The sequence below is a fragment of the Chenopodium quinoa genome, unplaced genomic scaffold, assembly GCF_001683475.1.
Source record: "Chenopodium quinoa cultivar QQ74 unplaced genomic scaffold, ASM168347v1, whole genome shotgun sequence".
Classification (NCBI taxonomy): domain Eukaryota; kingdom Viridiplantae; phylum Streptophyta; class Magnoliopsida; order Caryophyllales; family Amaranthaceae; genus Chenopodium; species Chenopodium quinoa.
Window position 1 is genome coordinate 5568292 of NW_018742763.1, and position 19227 is coordinate 5587518.

Consider the following 19227-nt stretch of genomic DNA (forward strand, 5'->3'; position numbering starts at 1 on the left):
TCTTTACAGACCCTTTCCCAAAAGAGATCCTTACTGAGTTTCATGCCAATTGCCACTTTTAATGCCCACAAAATCATCAAAGCAATGAAATAAGAAAATAATTGAGAGTGATGTATTACTAGAGAACAATTAAGGAATTTAGTTAATGGGGGAAGGAGTACATCAAGTTGAAAACCTGCCATGTAATCAATCACTTCTAATATAATCAATCATTAATGTGTTACATACATCAAACATGAAAAGTCTATTACAGTTAATCAATCACTCTAATACAAAGTCCTAACTTTTCAATATATTAACAAAATTAATCCTGTGATTACACACACTGTAGACTATAACAGACAGCCTAAAGACCAAAACCACAACAATAAAGGGAAATAAAAACCACCCTTCATCCCCATTACATGTCCTATCAATTATCAAAGAAATCCTTATTCACAAAGGAAAACCTTAAGAAACGAGCGTTAGAAGCCGTCAGATGGAACAAGACAACTTAGTATTAGAGTTCTGTGCTCTTCCCTGACTGCTTTGGCATACAACTGGTAGCATCATTACAGCTTTACAAGATGCTCCCTTGAGCCAAACAAATCACTTCTGAAGAATTGAAGACCAATGCATCCAATTCACCAGCATACCAACTTTCTCCAAGACATACATTAAAATACATAATGGGCCACTGTATATAGCATTCTTCTAATCTGAAACAAAACAAAGGACAATTTTAAACAGTGGTGCGGTGCTGGAAGGGCGTCTTAAATAACAATTGCAGGTCACATTGATTTTAACTCATACAACTAACAGTAATTGCCATTGTACAAAAATAGAGTTTTCCTTAAATAGAAGAAAGGACATGAGCCATAATGGTGACATGGTGACATTTGAGCCAGTGCAAGCTGCAAACCAGCTGAAAACAAGACTAATCCAATTTATTGTTACACAAATCACCCATCACTATGATTCAGGACATGTTGAACCGGCTGGTATCTAAAAGATATGAGTTAGATTACTCAGTTTCATTGGTTCAAATGCAAAAAACAAGAGCATTGGCAATATTTTAGCTTTGAGTCAAAATGGACATCATTTCTCACAAACACATCCTCCACTTGTTTGCAGCAAACATAACACATTGGTTAAGTTTGCATACATCATCCCACTCTGGGAGAAGCCTCATTACAGCTAAAAGTAACGATAATGGTGAAGGAAACTTCTAGATCATGAAGATTATGATAAACACCATATGAAGAGCCAGTTACTAGATGCACTTGCAAAGAGCATATCAGCTTCACAAACGACTCAACCTGACCCGACTTTTCAACCAGTTCTTTTCTTGTCAAAAAAAACTTTGAAGCCAGATTCTTTCGTACTATACAAATATATCAAAAATGAGGCTACAGAAATACAAGGTGCTATTTCACTCATAGAAGGAAAAGCAAAAGAAATCAGACGGAGAGGGAATTGGAGTAAAGAAAGGGAAAAAAAACTTTTTAATTTAATTGGTTTAGATGAGAACCAATCCCTACATCTGTTTTACATTGTTTGATAGTTAATACAAGAGGAAAAAATCATGTCTACTTTCTGGTGGTTCTGCTTCACAGATCTCAATTCCATCCAAGTATTGCTTGGCTTAATCAACAAAAGCAATGACAGCAACTGTAATGGGTGGTTGTGAATCTAGTGACTATCCATATTACTCAGGCTCCTCATTTTACCACAAAAATCCATGTTGGATTTGACAATCTAAAACGAATCTGGACGCAGGACACTTTGTTTTGGACCAAAATGGAAATGTTTCATAACATAGCAAGTCTGACCCTTGTACACTAGCAGTGTTTGACACCAATACCCAAGTCCAACAAAGATAGATTGTGAAAGCCTTCCACTTGGTTGCAGGTGAGATGGGTCATGGTTGAAATTTATTTCAGACACTTCCTACGTTCTCCTCATATTGCAAGAAGGGGGGTTATGCACGGATTTTAAGATGAGGAGAGAGGTAGAGGGAAATAAAAACAAAGACCCATGTGATGAGGAGAGAGAGAGAAAGAGAAAGCATGTGCAAAGAAGGAAATGTTACAATATTTGTCAAACATCCTAAAATAGTAATTGTTGCAATATTAAAGGAACAAAGCTTTTTTTTTTTTCTTCTCTTTTTCTTGATTCCCCAATCCCCAAGGAGAAGGATAATGCGTCAAACCTGGAATTGGGGTGTCCTTAAACTGGCAATAGGAGAAAGGAAATTTCTTGAAATGTCAACCAAATATTAACCAAGGGCAATAAGTGTATCAGTTTGCTTTCTTCCCTTGATTCTTGTTAGCCAAACATCCCCTATAATAATCTTTGATAAAACATTTAAGCAAAAATTATATTATGTGGTTTCTGGTCTAATTCAGTAGCTCCTTACCATAAGTGCAGCACTATATAAGACATAACTTACAGAAAATGTAAAGTAGTCCAACAATATATGTGGAGAGGATTGCCGTACACACGCATTTTAAAGGTTTAGATGAGCAAGTGTAATGTAATTGGAGTTGATTGTTACAAATGGCATGACAAGTATTAGTAATTTAAAGTATTGGCATGTTATAGCTTACCAGCAGAATAAATAAAAAGTATCATGCAAATGGTGATAAAATGTTCAAAGAACATGATAAGCATAGTACTTACTATTCCTGGAATGTTAACTTAATGCTTACTAACAGAATTGATAAGAAGAAACTCACCTACATAGGTATTGCTAGTCTAACTCTGACGTATGCGTGGATGTACGTGGAGGTCAAATCATACAAAAGCACCTCATGAAGAAAGTTAAATCGTATCTTTCAACGCCTGTGGCCGAGGCCTTGTCTTCACGATTGTCTCATCGCAATGCTTAATCCATTCTGACAATTTCCATGGTTTTTGCCATTTCCATTTAAACTGTAAAATCCACTGGCGATGACTCCTCTTCCATCTCCATAGCTTACTAGACTGTCCTGCAACTGCTAATTTCTTCATTGACAACTGTCCAAGTGGCACCATCTGCATAAAGCAAGATATCCTTTTTCATCAAAGGAACAGATAGGAGAATATCTAACATATAGACTAACTAAGAAACTGAAGATTAACCTTTTTCGGATCAATATATGCTGTTGCTTCCCTGACTTGTCCATTAGCAATACCAGGAGAATACTTCAGCTGCTTTTGTGCAGGTGCAGCTATTGGAGATAATGGGTCACTCATGTCGTAAAGTGTGTTTTTTAGTGATCCGGGTGAATTATTCTGCTCAGTGACATTAAGAGTAAATCAGACTTCATAGAGGGGGGGGGGGGGGGGAGGATGATTTACAAGGGATCAACAATCATCAAAAACGATAGAAATTAAAGCAAACATAATTGCACTGTTGTTCAAGAATCCAAAGCAATGTCATTCCAAATAACAATGTGTAAACAGTTTGCCACCTCTAGTTTTTCAAGTTTCATTCAGAGAAAACTTTAATTAGAACATTGGGGTCACTTGAATCGCCATACTTTACTCCAGACAGGGTAGTTTTCATAGCATATGATTTAAAAGGAGTCAGGACAAAATATTGTGCCAGGCCTGAAGTTCTTCAGGCATTTTTGCATTTCTCACAGGGATCAAAGTGAATTATCAAATATCTTTAGTACCAGACAATCTTCAAATGTTTGTGCCTGAATATTCATCTTACACAAAATTCTACAAAAACAAATATATATAAAACAAAAATACATGTTCATCTCACCGATGCAGATGTGGCAAGGGCAACGGCAGCTGATTGCTCTCTCAATTTGAGCTCCTTCTCCACCTCTTTTCTCCGTGTTTCACTCTGCCTCAAGAGACCAACCAGTTCTTTCAGCTGCTCCTTCATTTCCTTCATTTCAGTTTCCTTGTCGTATAAATGACATCTGTCAAAAAACAAAGTTAATATGAATTCCAGCGCAGAACATAACCTTCAGCCAGATATCTACTAAATTGGTACCACTAACAGAAAGTTCATGCATATCACTACAAAAACCAACTTTTGATACTTCATTAAAATTGAAGGAAAATGTAACATGCATCAGAATCATTTCAAAGTCAACAGCATATTCTCATAGATAACACTGGAACTACAGAAAATAAAGGTGGTTTTATTTTTGTTAACTTTATCTCAGAAACTTTGTAAAAAGTCTTTCTTAAATCATCTAATTATGTCAGTGCCAATCTGAAGCAAAATTTACTTTATTTATATCAGAAGGATAATCAAAGGCACAGAAAGAAAGCAGAGAAGCGGAATCAAGAGCAATTGAGCAAATAAGGTGTGTTTATCCATCCACATAAGATGTAGCGATGACTGTTGAAAATATTTACGTTATTTCCAGTAAATTTTGCACATGTGAGATGTGACACAAACAAACTGAGTTTAAAATAGGAGATACAAGAATGGATCAATTTTTAGAGCAATAAATGATTAAATGAACCTTGTATCTGCAAGAGAATTGAACATATATTGTAGCAAACACTTGGCATCTCCCATTAAGCGCAACTGATTCCAACGACCACGACTACTAACACCACGTTCTCTCTCTTCTGCTTCTGAAAGTTGTGAAGCCATGGCCACTAGTGAATTTGATGATATGCTCAGCATATTTTCCAGAGATGCAATTCTCGCCATTCTCGCATTTGGTGACAACGAGGATAACCTACATATGATAGCAATCAAGAATTGCATTAGGCAAAATCGCAACAGAAATGAAACACCTTTCTATACTGCTAAGACAGTCATTAAACTTTTGCGGTAACAGGAACAGCAGACTCCTAAATAAGAATTTGCATGAATTGCACCTTGAGAAACCATTCTTTCCTTTAGGAGTGCTTAATCCCTTTGAAGAAAGCTCTTCTAGTTGTTTCAACACAGACAGCTCTTCAGCAAGTGCAGTACGTCTGGAGAAGATAGAAATAATCATTAAGAATAACTGTAGATCATTTCATGCATGCCAACTTATGCAAACACCAATATAAACAGAATGCTTACACTTGAGTTTGTTTCTCGTACTCATAACGCACTTCATGGACGTTTACCATGACTTCTAGCTCGTGATCAAGCCAGCGTTGCAATGTTTTCTCGTTGGTCTAAGATACAAAAGCCTCCATCAACAAAACATATCTAGAGAAAAACATATCATGATGGAAAGATTCAAAGATATAGAAAGTAGATAAGAGTAAGGTGACTACCTGTCCATTTGTTCCATTGCCATTAGCAAGAACTGGAAAATTACAGAGATCAGATAAGAATCCAAGCACCAGAAGTCATATAGCAAAATTAAATACTAAATATAGTATCCTCCAGTCAAAGATATGGCAAGAGCTATAGTACAATAATAAAAAAAAAATTAAAAAATTAAAAAAATTTAAAAAAAAAATTAAAAAAGAAAAAGTTGGATGAAACTTCAGAGCTTTTATAATACTGGGGTGTATTATTCCCAATAAAATTCAGGTTTCCCTACAGTCAGATATATGTGTAGTAGATACTGGAATAAAACAAATCACAATATCAAGGGATACTTCAACAAAATTTCTGCATTTAGTGCACTTGAATATTAATGAAAAAACAGACTGAATAAAAATAAATAAAAATAAAAATAAATAAATAAATAAATAAATAATAAGAAAAAACATTAAAGCCATATATCCACAAAATATTGGTCAACAAAGTGATACCTGAGCTATCACGTGCTGAAGATTTACGAGCTTCAAGCAACTCCTTCAGTCTCTTGGTAGCCATGGCAGCCTCTTCTGTTTTTCTTTGGAGAACCTGAGTCAGAGAAAGCGCTTATAAAATCTTACTGGAAGGTGGTCACAAGCATTGACAGGTTCACGAATTTCATGCGCACAATTTACAGTGTCATAAGCTAGATAGCTATTGTTAATTATGTATGCAATAGGTTCTGTCAGTAATGGATGAATACCATTACTTTTTAGGAGGGGCAATATCCACACATCACTCTATCAAACAATTAACAAAACAAAGTCTGACACAAAATAAGAATAAATGAAAGTATAATCGGTCTAGGAGAGACAGACATCAATAGATTTACTTGCACTCAGGATAAATTTCTTAGTCTACTGAACAGATGCCTCAGCAATATAATCTGTGTTGAGATCAGGAAAATCCTACACCAAAACTCCTTATAAGAGTCAATGGTACAGGTTACAACATAAAAGTGAATCAGCAGTAATAAAAATGGGTAGATAGTGTGATTGGCATTATTAGGATACTCATTGACATTGACATCATTAACAACACAAACTTTAACCTGGAAATTAGAAACATGCAACCAACATCCCTCAAACACATTAGCAAATGGATGAATGAAAATATAGTACAATCGAGGATGAAACTTGATCAAGATTTCTGTAACAATATCTTTCATTTTATATGAGCATGGATGACAGATGAAATAAATGCCAGAAGCTTACCTGTTTCTGACGCTGATTTAGAGCTTGTAGCTTGTGCCTCTCGTATTCATTCCTCCTACCCTCCTTACGTAGCTGCTTTGAAAAAGTAAATTTTAATGAATAGACAATAAAAAATTGTTTCAAACACTAAATAATGGTAACATTTTAAAGCCAATCTACAGGGGGAAAAAAAAGACAGAAAAAGAGAAAGAGAAAAAAGTAAGCTCAATTAGGAGGAATAGGAGGCCGAGGCAAAGGAGCAGAAGGGTGGGAAAAGGCTGGCTCACAACAAGAAAGAGCAAAGTGCACAATACCTGTAAAAGCTCCTTCTCCCTAGAAGCCTTCCATAATCGAAATTGTTCTGCCTCTTGCTTAATTTTATGTTGCAATTGAACCTAGTTTTAGAGGACAAGTAAGTAGAAAGTAATCATTGGTGATTTGATAAACAGAATGTGACAAAAATTCAACCTTCTGCGCCTTTATGAATTGTATTTCTTCTTGCAAACGTTTTGCTGCTTCTTCACTTTTTTGTTTTTGTTTCAACAGCTGAACTTGGTTCTCTTGTTTCTTCTTAAGATCCAAGATCTGCAGATTTACATTGAAGAAACAATCAGAAAACATTTCCCATTATCTGTTAGCAATAACATAGAAGAGTTGAAGTATTAGTCCATTCTACCTGAGCCTCAAGTGCCTTCAATTTCTGAGAATGAACATCTTGCAATTTCTGTGTTTGACCATCAGAAGAAGCGGCAAGGTTTTCTATTTCAGCTGAAAGCCGGTCTCGTTCTTGCTGCAATTATTGCAAACAACCCAAGATAACAAAATGTTAACCATGCATTAGCTTTCTTTTCCAACTGGGGGGGGGGGGGGGGGGGGAGGAATCTATAATTCAAATTGAACCTGGACAGCTCTTTTTTCATCCTCAAGTTCCATTAATTTTTTTCCAAAATGCTGCTTAAGAGTCTCAGTATCTGCTTCTCCAAAAAGCTTCATTTCGGACTGCAAAGAAGATAAATTTTACTCAATAAGTTGCAGAATTAGTAACTCTATCACTACACCAGATATATAATGGGTGTATCAGATTAGAACAATAACTTAAACCAATTGCTCGAAGAAAATGATCAAATAATACATAATAACACAGTTTTATGAATAATGACAACTTCAAAACTAAGTGCTTTAGTGTTTCCAAGAATTAGAAAGTAGGCAATTAAATGCATTCAACAAGATGAACTTTGAAGTGATACATAGCAATATAGCATAGTGTTAGATCCTTAATATCTCCAAGTACTATTCCATGGAGTGTTAGAAAGAAAAATAATAATAATAAGCCAGAGAATATCCATTTTGAAATTGACTTCATAGGTTTTAGTACTAGGTTCTAGAACCCTTGTATCCATTACGCTTTTCATTTTGTACTCTAAAATAGTGGTACCTAATTTGCTAGTCTCCCTTCCCCATCCCCACAAACCACAACCTATGTTTGGGTGTTCCTCGACAAACTTCAACAAGTAGCATATACAAAACCCTAATAAACAACGGCCAAAAGTAAAAAAATTCTTTGGTGTCACTCTACAACACTTGCTAGAGAGGCTATGAAGCTTTGATACCAAAGCATATAAACAATACAATGCTTGTACAGACATATGGTGATGAGGAAAAGTGGGAAAAACCTAACCCCTGCCAAAAGCTTGTGCAGCTGTGCCCCATGCTGTGAAATCATAAAGAAGGCCTATCAGGAGGTCGGAGAAAATCCACAAAGTAATGGGAAAAAGACCCATGCAGATAGGATGAGAATTTGGTTCTCATGAACCAGGAGCTTTTCAACGAAGATTTCTGGAGTATGATATTTGACTTAGTAACAAAATTTAATTGTTCCAATCATGATCACTATCATTTATCAAATAGGGTAAGTGGTAGGAAAGCAGACGACATTCAGAACGATTAGGTGAAGTTGAATTAGAATGGAAAAATAGGACCACAATGCAGCACAATTTATCCAACCAAAGAATGCTCTTATTCCAACAGGTCTTCCAGAAGGGACGTGAAGATGTATGATCCAACACTAAAAAAACACAGAATAAATTAAAGGAACCTAAAATCTTTGTCATTCTGTGTTTCCTAGAGTTTAAATCAGTTATAAGGTTATTATGGTGCCTTCAACAACAAAAGGTTAGTATGGAGACTTTTGGAGCGTATACCAGCATAAAATATATAATATGTAATACATCATAAGATGTGAGACAAAACTTACAAAAGCACTCAATTTATGTCAATTTTCACAACAGTCCAACCATGTATTATACATTCCAAGGGTATGAACACAGAGGAAGTAATAATGGAATTCCATTTTCATTCCCGAGAAATAAATGACATGTACAAACTTTTTCCCAGCCAATAACATGAGCTTGCCCATAATGAAAGACAAAAATTAAATCTTGGAGGCAACATCTATAATTTATGCAAAGATATATAAGATCAATATGTAGTACAGCAAAATAGATTTATCATAAAATTGCCATACCTCTTTTTGCTGCAGACGTTTATTCAACTCACTTAATTCTTTGTCCATAGTGGTCTGAAGAACCTTATGCTCCCATTCCTTTGCAGATTCTTCGTCCATATCCTTGGAATCACCTGTTAATATTTCACAGAACATCATATGTTACCCTCAATAATCTTCATTCAGAAGCAGCTTAGAGACTAAAAAGTAATCCACCCAAATTCACACTGATGAACTAATCTTGAAACTAAGGGCACAGCCATTTTATCATCTTTCAGGCTCTTTAGATATCAAAGGGCAGTTCTTTTGGCAATACAAACCCTGAAAGAAACAACCAAATTTCTGAATTTAAGACTAGAAGAAACCATACCCATAACGATTTCACCCATTGCATAATCAGATGTATCCATACTCTGGCGCCTCTTATGCCCCTCATTCTTCACTGAACCGATTTCTCCACTCTGACAATCATAATGCCCCAGCTTATCAATAAAATGCCATACAAGGAGAACATTGCCTCTACTTTTAGAAAATGAAATACTAGTGCTAGAAAATAACATAATGATGAATTCCATTCCAAGGACCAATGCCATGGAAAGAATTTAGACTCCAGAACAGCTAAATTAAAAGTCACCTACCTGGCACAAAGTATCACCCTGATCATCAACATTATATCCACTGCGGTATTTATTAAGCTCTCGCCGCAGATCTTCATTAGTTGACTCCAGCCAAGAAATCCTCTCTTTCAAGGCCTGCAAATTTGTGTTATTTACTTATTTGATAGAAAATAGTATTGCTGCCAAGCAGAGAAAACATAAAGACCTACACAATTACAATACCTGTACATCATCCGAAGATGTCCCTCCACCTCTGGCACAAAGTTCTGCTTGTAAATACTCAAGCTGTTGCCGCATCTTAATCATCTCACTGGATATTGGATCTCTATTGATCTATCCAAACAAAAACTAAGACTTTAACATAACGATAAGGTGTACTCCATTAGGCCACAAAGCCCAAAGTTCATACAATACATAACAAAGGGGAAGAAAAAAATTGTAGTCATGTAGAAGGGACATTTTAAGCTTACCACTGGCTTATTTTGAATGTTACGGGCACGGTTTGCATACTTGAGTGTGTTAAGCGTCTCTTCAGCATTGATATCAGCCGGACTGATGCAAGCTGTAAAACAGATGTCCAACATAACTGGCTCTGGAATTGGGCTTGGTAGGATATCAAACAAAAGTAAGGGAACAAGGAAAATCTATATGATAAAAAAGCAAAGCAAGTGCTCATAATTTTTATGTGATGCTGTACATCAGGGAGTTAGGTTTAAAGCAGCTAACAAGTCATTATTTAAATATAATTTCTGGAGGATGTTTAGAGAAAAAAAAAAAAAAAGTCTAAAAGGTTGCTGAAAATGGCAAAAGCAAGTCCAGAATTCCAACAAGAAAATGCTTCACAAAAGTCGCATGCAAATATTGAACAGCTTGCAATGGCAAATAAGTCATTAGTGAAATACATTGCAGCAACAGGCAAAGTATCTAGCCAATAAATATATGATAATTCAGTTTACTTAGGTTACTATATACAACCAACTGACCAAAAAACATGCCAATCCCCTAAGATGCTTGAGCTAACTGTCTGGAGGTACCAAATTATTACAAACACAAAAAACCACAATATGAAAGGCCATACAGATAGTGGGTGAAACTCAAGCTGAAGAGTTAACATAAACTAGTATGAATAATATAATATACATCATACAATAAACTAGTATGAATAATATAATATACATCATACAACAAGTATAAGCTTTCAACTATCATGTGACAAAAACCGTCATACATCATATATTGCTAGACACAAAATTAGCACAGGGGCACATGCAGCTAATTTAACGTTTCAAAGTCACAATTTTTCTCAAACATTAAGATTGATATAGAGAAACAAGTAATTACCAATCATCACAGTCCTGCTGTTGCCACCAAGAGAATCCTGAAGATATAACATGACATTAGATAAAGTGCTGCAAAATATAGTAGCAATATGTTCATAAAATTTGGCTGTTTACAAGAACTTTCTTCCAGCCTGTCATCACATGTCAACAATAATACTATTCCTAGCACACAAAATAATTATAACACAATATGAATGATTTCCAAACCATGGCATGGAAACACCAGAAAAGATTACTAAGCTCAAGCAACAATAATTGAGATGGCCTTAAGAGCAGAAAAATTCAACTTCAAATATGAGCATTATAGAATGTAATCCAAACCAATTTGGCCTCCACACATAACAAGACTTTATGTCCTACATCAAATGATAGGGCTTGGTCCAGCAACACCAGATTAGTTTATACTCCATAATTTTTATCCATTGATTAAACTCATATATAGTCTTATATTTATCACTCAACAGTCAACATACAACAACCTGAATAAATTTCCACTAGGATCAAGAAAGCTTCACAGCCGGTGAGTGCTTTTCAGCCTATGTTATATATTTATATGGACTCGAGAACGGTTGTCGAACACAGACACATATCCAAATGTCCTATCCGGCAAGTTCTAAAATTTTAGGACACGGGGACTCTGTCTAATGTTTGGACACGGGTGCGAGGACACGTCAATACGTCACTTAAATTTATATAAAATAAATTATATATTACAAAAGCTTTTAATTTTTCATTACGTCCACCCCTTTTTTTTAATTCTTTTCTCGGTAATTCACCCAATAAATGGCAGTCTTCTTCTCTCCATCTTCTCTATATCAATGGTGGTCTTCGAACAAGACGTGTTTTTCTTTCATGCTTTTCTCCTCTTTTTTCCTCTCCACTCTTAATGGAAGTGTCCGAGTTCACAATGAAGGGTCGGACATGGATCCCGTGTCCGTGTCGTGTTGACATGGACACTCTGGATTTTACCATGTCCAATTTACATTGTTTTCAGCAACATAAAATCTTCTTGCACTTTGAACAAACCAAATTTAGTACATACAATCAAGATTGTAGACATGGATTGTGAAATTACTCATTAGATTAATTGAGGTTATAAATTAACATTCAGGTCCCTTTTAGCATAATCCAAGTGAAACCCAACTATTAATGACTGAAGTTATGTCAAACCTGCAATAATCGAGTCAGTTTACTGTCTCGATAGGGTACATGTACACCTTCTTTCCTCTTTTTCTCATCACCAAGGGCACTGATGACATTTCCAAGTGCAAGAAGACCCTTGTTAATATGAACTCCTGTTCAAAAACTTAGGTAAGTATTTTTCATGCTATGAAAAAAAGAAAATAAAATAAGCAATAAGTGAATAATATTCTAACAAACCTTCTTTAAAACGCATGCCATCTGAACCTGTTCTTTTTGCACGCTCAGACCCAGCCAGATCTACCAAGTGTAATTTAGCTGATAGGTATTCTTCGTTCATGCTTTCATTGACATTAGCATCTTCAGGATCAGTATGACTTAGCTTGCGCATTTGCTCTAGTGTTATGGTGAAGATAGCATGAGAACGACTACAAACAAAATCGAAAATAATTTGGTCAACTTTTTTGCACATAGGTAAAAACATTTTATTCAAGATAGATGAAAAATATAAACATGCAATTATTTCATGCACATAATTAGGATGTAAATCCAAAATCTTGAGTAACTTAAACTCTTGGTACTTAAATGCAAATGAGAGCAAATGCTTTTGACCTAAATTTTCTCCTCTTTCTCCACTTTCCTATGCCTTAATTATCTATTCCATTGTTTGAACTTGTTAGAACTAGTATGCCCCTACAGCCAAGCTCATTAAGTATGTCCCTACAGCCAAGCTCACAACTTCACCAGACTTTAACATGTATTCTATACAACGGACTTGTCTGAACTTATTGGAAGTTGGAACTCAATGTAGCTGTATCTTGAACTTATCGTAACTTATCTAAATTTATTGGAACTTGTTAGAACTAGTAAATAGACATCAGAGCTACTTTGCACCTAGCCTACAGTATCTGATTTGACTTTTCCAATTTGAACTTGTTAGAGCTAGTAGTCCGTAATTACTTTCCTCTAGTTTAAATTGGCACAATGCTCTGACAGCTAATAATGTGACATTTTGACTTTTCCGATTACAGTTTTTAGAAACACCGCTCTTCCCTCACCCTTTCCTTCTCTCCAATAATCAAAAACTGACCTAAACTTTGTCTGCCAATCACCACTGACAACATTGTATCCGTCGAATGATGAATTTGATGTATATGTGTTTTTTTTTTATGTCAAGGATCTCTGCATAGGGGACACAATGTACTGTGTTCTCCTACTCCTCCTCCCAACTTCAGTCCTCTTACTTCACAAGCAACTTTCATTGCAGTTATTTTCCCATGGCAGCTGGCATCACAATCATTTTTAGAATAACCAATAGTCCTTTATGCAACTAAGAGTCCAAGTGTTCTCTTCACCATGCTAATCATTTAAGCAATTTCTAAAAATTAATAAAAACCCATTATTAATCATACCTAACCCCCAACTTAAATAATATAAAAAATACGCCAAAGCCAACCATGACAAGCATTACTTTAGCAATGGATACGGACAACAGCACAAAATAATCAGTAAACAGGAAAAGTGGACAGTTGGTGTTCGCATTAGGCCCTTGATGCTACTGCTTCACCATAAAAAAGAAGCAGAAGTGAACTTAGTGACACCTTTGATAAATTGCAATCTGAAAAGAAATTATTCTCCCAACAGTCAACAATTCAGCTTATCAGTAAATCTTTTAATCATCCCAGAAACAACAATATAGTCCCATGAGGCTTCTCCATACAACATGGAGTCAATCCACAAAGATCATTGGTATATTATGGTACAATAAGTCAAATTTCAATACAGTATCTTTCTGTTTGTTTAGAACCATGTTCTATGATAAATCCAATATAGAATTTTGAATGCTCCATAATGAACTTATTTCTTTCTTAATTATGTGCATAAAATCATGTGGTGTATGATTGACTAGAATAAAAATAAATAAATAAATACATAAATAAACATGAAGATTAGAGGTTACTCTGACAACCTCACCTAGATTGGTTGTTCATGTTTGTGCTCCCGGTAGCCCGGCAAAGTGATCCTTGTTCAAGGCATGCTGCCATTTCCTTCAAAGACCTGACCTCTACTTCTGTAGATCCCGCTAGAGTAATAACACCATTAGATGATTCACGGATCTGTATTGGTGGTTTTCCAGGTATATTTACTTTCCCGGCATTAGCAGTTTCTGATTTCGTTGATAGGAAGGAATCCAGTAAATCTCGCACTTCCTCTTTATGAATCTGCAGAAATCACAAAGTCTAGTCATATACTATTCACTTATTGCGGGTTAGAAAAATGAAATCAAAACAATTAATTAGCTTGAGACATTTTAACAGAACAAACATACATCTTACAGAAAACGTTGTGAGAAACTCTACCAAATCAGATGTATCAGGGTATTGGAATCATGAAAGTTCCAATACAGATCTATAAACAGGTAGCCTAGAATATACAGATCATAATTGTTTATATAGTTCAGATAGAAGTACCTAAATGTCCATGAAAGAAAAAAGAGATTCTAAGAAAAGGGCCCACCTCGATGAAAGAAACGTGCAACTGGAATTCAGTTTCATTTTTCAACTTTTCAATTTTGCTATATAATGCATTCATAACTTGAGGGATTATTCCTGTATGTCCACCTTCGCGAAATGCTGTACCCATGGTGTAGGTTTTCCCTGACCCTGTCTGCAACATGATAGAAAATTCACTTATTTTGTACAGAAATACGAAAAATGATACCACTGTCATGTATAGCAATACCACAAATTGAAGCAAAGCTTACTTGACCATAGGCAAGGACCGTTGCATTGTATCCCTGGAATAAACCATCAACAAGTGGAGCAGCACATTCTTCAAACATAGAGGAAGATGGAGAAGCAGAACTCCCATAGACATGATCAAATGTAAAGGAATGTGTCCCGATTTGCACCTAAAAATATTTATATAAGAAAAATTAAAGAAGAAAAGAAACAACAACAATCACTGCCAACATTTTTAATTAGAAACAAACTACCAAAAGAGCTAAGGCCGAGGCCTATAACTAGAGTATTTGATAGAGATTCTGAACTCTGAAGATGCCAACATGTGAAATCTAACAGAGAAAAATGATAAATTTAAGCCCAATGGGTTACTTCTCTCAATACCAACAGATTTTGGAATGAAAGCTCATTTGAGCTTAGATATATTCTCACTTCCTCGACCTCATCTTTCATAGGCAGGCTAGGCCCTTTTTCACATCTTCAAAGAGTGGTAAATTGTCTAGGTCTCATCATCTTTCATAAGCATGGCCAAGGCACATCTTTAGATATAAAAGTCTGATCTTTTTTTTTTTTTGTCGAACTTTTTATATACATATATCGTATAGGACTACCTTTCGAATATGATACTGCCAAAAATACTGTTTTCCAACACATGGATGGAAATAGGTTTTTTCATCACGTTTGGTACATAAACTTTGATTTGTGGTCAGAGTAAACTGGATAGATTGCATTCAAACATTGATAAGCTCGTAAACTAATTGATTTCTGCAGTTCAATGTTAGAGCACTGAAAACTGTAAATTTCAATTTCATTTGAAAGACATCATATGCTATCTTCCACATACTTCTAAAAAATTTAGTTGTCATATTTTCTTAACTTCAACAATGGTATTAAAGGAAAGAAGAAAAGTAAAGGAATCATACATCCACCACACCTCCCATTTTCAATATTGTAAGCTGTAGGTCTTGGTCAGACCATCAGAGCAGTAGAAGGAAATAAAAAGGGACAAAAGATATAAAATCAGAGATCCAAATGACAAAATCATAGTGGACCCAAATGGTAATCAAATAGGAGCACAAATAGGGAAATATTCGTTAGTAGAATGTGTGGAAAGATGACTAGTTAAACACAAGGGAAAACATTAGTTAGTTTAATGGGAAGAAAGATGACAATTCAGTGCAAGAGTAGCATTTGTTGACAAAACATTTCTTATATAAGAAAGACTCTAACAACACAAGGGCCGGAGGATGTACTAGACTAAAAAGTGTCTGGTGGCTGGTGGGGCCAAATTCTCCAATATTTATGTTACTTGAATCTATGGACTAGATAAGATACAGCTGAATGCCTGAACATTTAGGATAGGAGTATGCAAATTGCAAAAGCTGTGATTCGCTTAGGATGCAACACGCTGGGTATGAATCTTCTCACCAGCATTTTACAATTCTCACCAGCATTTTAGTATGCAAAAGCTGTGATTCGCTTAGGATGCAGCAAGCTGGATGTAAGAGTTGTCAGATTTCGCCCTCATTGTAGTGAGTTAGTCTCTTGTGTATATCTATACATACACGCTATGCTTACATTGCACTACAGCCTAAAGTGGAGAGATTTGAAGCTATTTAAAGAAGGATGATATATAAGGAAATAAATCGTAATCACCAGTGAACATGCGAACAAGTACAGATGTAAGCAATTGTTAGATTACATTTCCTAATGTAATTGTGGATCTCATCCAATGAACATACAGAAATAGAACTTCCATTATCCAAAAATGAAATTCTTATCAATTCTACAACGCTGTTTGTCGATTAAAAACAATGCTTTTGATTATGATTCATGGAGCACATGCAAAGAATTTTCATTACTATGCTTATGCTAGAATTCATACATTACACTTCATGATTAAACCAATAAACAACAAATCAAACATGCTCAAGCATATAAATTAGTCATAGTTACTTTTTTTATCAATTGAAAGAAATTAGCACTTCAATGCAAAATTTATTTGTTACAATTTGGACCCCAAAGAGGAAGAAAAAGGAAGATGCTATAAACCCAAAATAGAATTTTGCCCCAAAATCAAAAAAAAAATTATACAATTGATTGAAGGGTTTGACGAGAAAAATACTTTATTTATCAGACCATTCAATTATACAATTCCGAAAAAATACTCTCTCCATCCAGATTTAGTGATTTACCCATCACATTACTAGGTCAAATTACACTATCAATGTGACTATTAGTACCGAGTTTAGTTATAGATTAAATAAAAACATTCAATGAAATACAAAAACACCCTTCAAAAGAAATTATTCTTAGATTACTCTAAGGGGTCGTTTGGTTCAATAAGCTGGAATGGATTGGTATGGATTCTCATACTTGGGAGGTATGGATTCTATATCCCATACCAATCTAAAGTTGTTTGGTTTAATCATGGAATGGATTCTCATACTTCAGTAATAATATGGATTATGAATCCTTAGGGAGGAGGTGGGTATGAGATTCCAATGGAATGGGGTGGAGTTAGAATCCCCCAGGTATGAGATTCCATACTTAAATCCAACCAAACAAATAAAACCATTCCAACAAGTTCAGCCAAACAGCCCCTAAGAAAAGTGAGAAAAAGGTAGGGAAAAAAAAAATTCACACTGAAATTACAGCTACCATTGATAAGATCTAGATCACACACATCCAACCATAATTCAGACTTAAAACAACATTAAATGTAAGCAAATCAATCATCTATAACTCGATTTACAATTTTAATACCTTAAATTCTAATAAAAAGAAAGAAAATGCATCATACCTGAGGTTTGCCACGAACAACAGTAACACAATCCTTACATCCTTGAAGCTTTTCATCACCAATTAATGGTCTAATATGAACAGCTACTTTAACACAACATTCTTCTCCACCTCCACCGCCTCCGCCGCCGCCTTCCATCATCAATCAACCGTATGAAATCGGCTTGGATTCGGAAGCAGGTAAGTAATTAGAACTGATTAGAGATGACCCAGATGAAGCAAACAGAATGAGGGGTAATCAGGAAAAGGATGCAGCAACAAAATTGAGACGGCACAGTGGGAAAAGGATGATTGAGAAAGATTGAAGAGGAATGCTTAGGAAAGGGAAAGGGAAAAGGAAAAAGAAGGAAAGGAAAATCAGTTGTAGTTGAAGTTGTTGATGAGAGTAACTGCAAAGACAACTACCAGTAGTAGCACTTTCCTTGGTCTTCACTACTACTACTAATTGTTGTGCATTACTTTCTCTCTCCTCTGTTGTTGCTGTTGCTGCTGCTGCTGCTACTGCCCACACCCAAAATCTTACAGAACAAGAACAAGAACAAGGAGAAAGAGGAGAGAGAAAAAAGAGTTTTGTTTTGGTGCTTTAATATGGTATGAGTTGTGTAGTGAATTAGTGATCCTCCTGTAGTGAAAATAATGATACTCCCTCCGGTTTTTTTTTAATGCATTACTTTTTTTATGGATGTTTCTTTTTTAAATGTATCACTTTACTTTATACTATATTTTATTATTCTTTCTCTTATTTTAAATCTCACTTAAATTATTTTATTATTTCTCTCTTTTTTATAGTCCCCACTTATGTAATAAAAATATTTACTCTCCCTCACATTCTTTCTTTATCATGGTTCCCATATAACTTTTACTATAATGAATTATTCACCCACTCACAATATTATAGTATCTCCCCTAAAACTACGCGCATCACCAAGTGATGCAAATAAATAAAAAACGGAGGGAATATGTGTTTGTTTCACTTTTTACTCTCCCACTGTTTTCATTTAAGTACTTCGGTAGTTCGGTTTGAGTGACACATTTATTAATGCACAAATTTAATTATGGGTAATGTTATATGTAAGGTTACATATAAGCATTAAATACACTTTTAAAAATTGTATAAAATTAGGAATTCATGACAAAAACACGCGTAAATCAGTGTAATTAATGTTTATATTTTTATGATTTTTTAAATTTATACGATTTTCTAGTGTATATTTAATGCTTATATGTAGCCCTAAGGGCTATATATAGCATTTTCCTTTAACTATTTGTAAGTATAAATTATAGTTCCTTCATTTTATTTTTAATTGCATCACTTTACAAATTGTGGTTTCCTAGGCAACTTTTGGAGATGAGACAAATAAAGAGTAATAAAATGGACTCATATGATAGGAGAAAGATCAATAGAGGCAGATGTTGACCCCACTTGACCATTTTTTTCCTATAAAATTAAGTTTTTTCTTAAGAAATTGAGTTTTTCTTCCATAAAAATTACTCATTTAACCCCATTAAAATTGATTAAATATATTTTGACCCCGTTGAATATTTTTTTTTGGATCCGCAACTAGAGATCAATAGAGTTTATTAACTAAAAACGAAAGTAATGCAACTAATTCAAAACTTTCGTTTTAAGAAAGTGATGCAACTAAAAAGAA

The 19227-nt window shown here is 35.0% G+C and overlaps 1 protein-coding gene across 2 annotated transcripts; it reads right to left on the reverse strand.

The window, feature by feature from the left end:
• Positions 1–181: 181 nt before the first annotated feature.
• On the reverse strand, positions 182–18276 carry LOC110724427 (kinesin-like protein KIN-4A). 2 transcript variants are annotated; one of them, XM_021903843.1, is made up of 26 exons: positions 17577–18276; positions 14797–14943; positions 14550–14699; positions 14007–14254; positions 12273–12460; positions 12063–12187; positions 10894–10930; positions 10023–10114; positions 9775–9885; positions 9574–9687; positions 9306–9396; positions 8957–9069; positions 7333–7431; positions 7109–7222; positions 6901–7017; positions 6747–6827; positions 6454–6525; positions 5695–5788; positions 5209–5240; positions 5009–5106; positions 4819–4917; positions 4455–4676; positions 3737–3899; positions 3103–3255; positions 2722–3015; positions 182–698 (listed from the first exon to the last, which is right to left on the reverse strand). In XM_021903843.1, exons 1-25 carry the CDS (start codon positions 17715–17717, stop codon positions 2803–2805), a joined length of 3114 nt encoding a protein of 1037 aa, XP_021759535.1. In that variant the 5' UTR covers positions 17718–18276; the 3' UTR covers positions 182–698; positions 2722–2802. The 2 variants fall into 2 exon arrangements, with proteins under 2 accessions (XP_021759535.1, XP_021759534.1); XM_021903842.1 differs by having other exon boundaries at positions 2718–3015.
• Between the last annotated feature and the right edge of the window lie 951 nt (positions 18277–19227).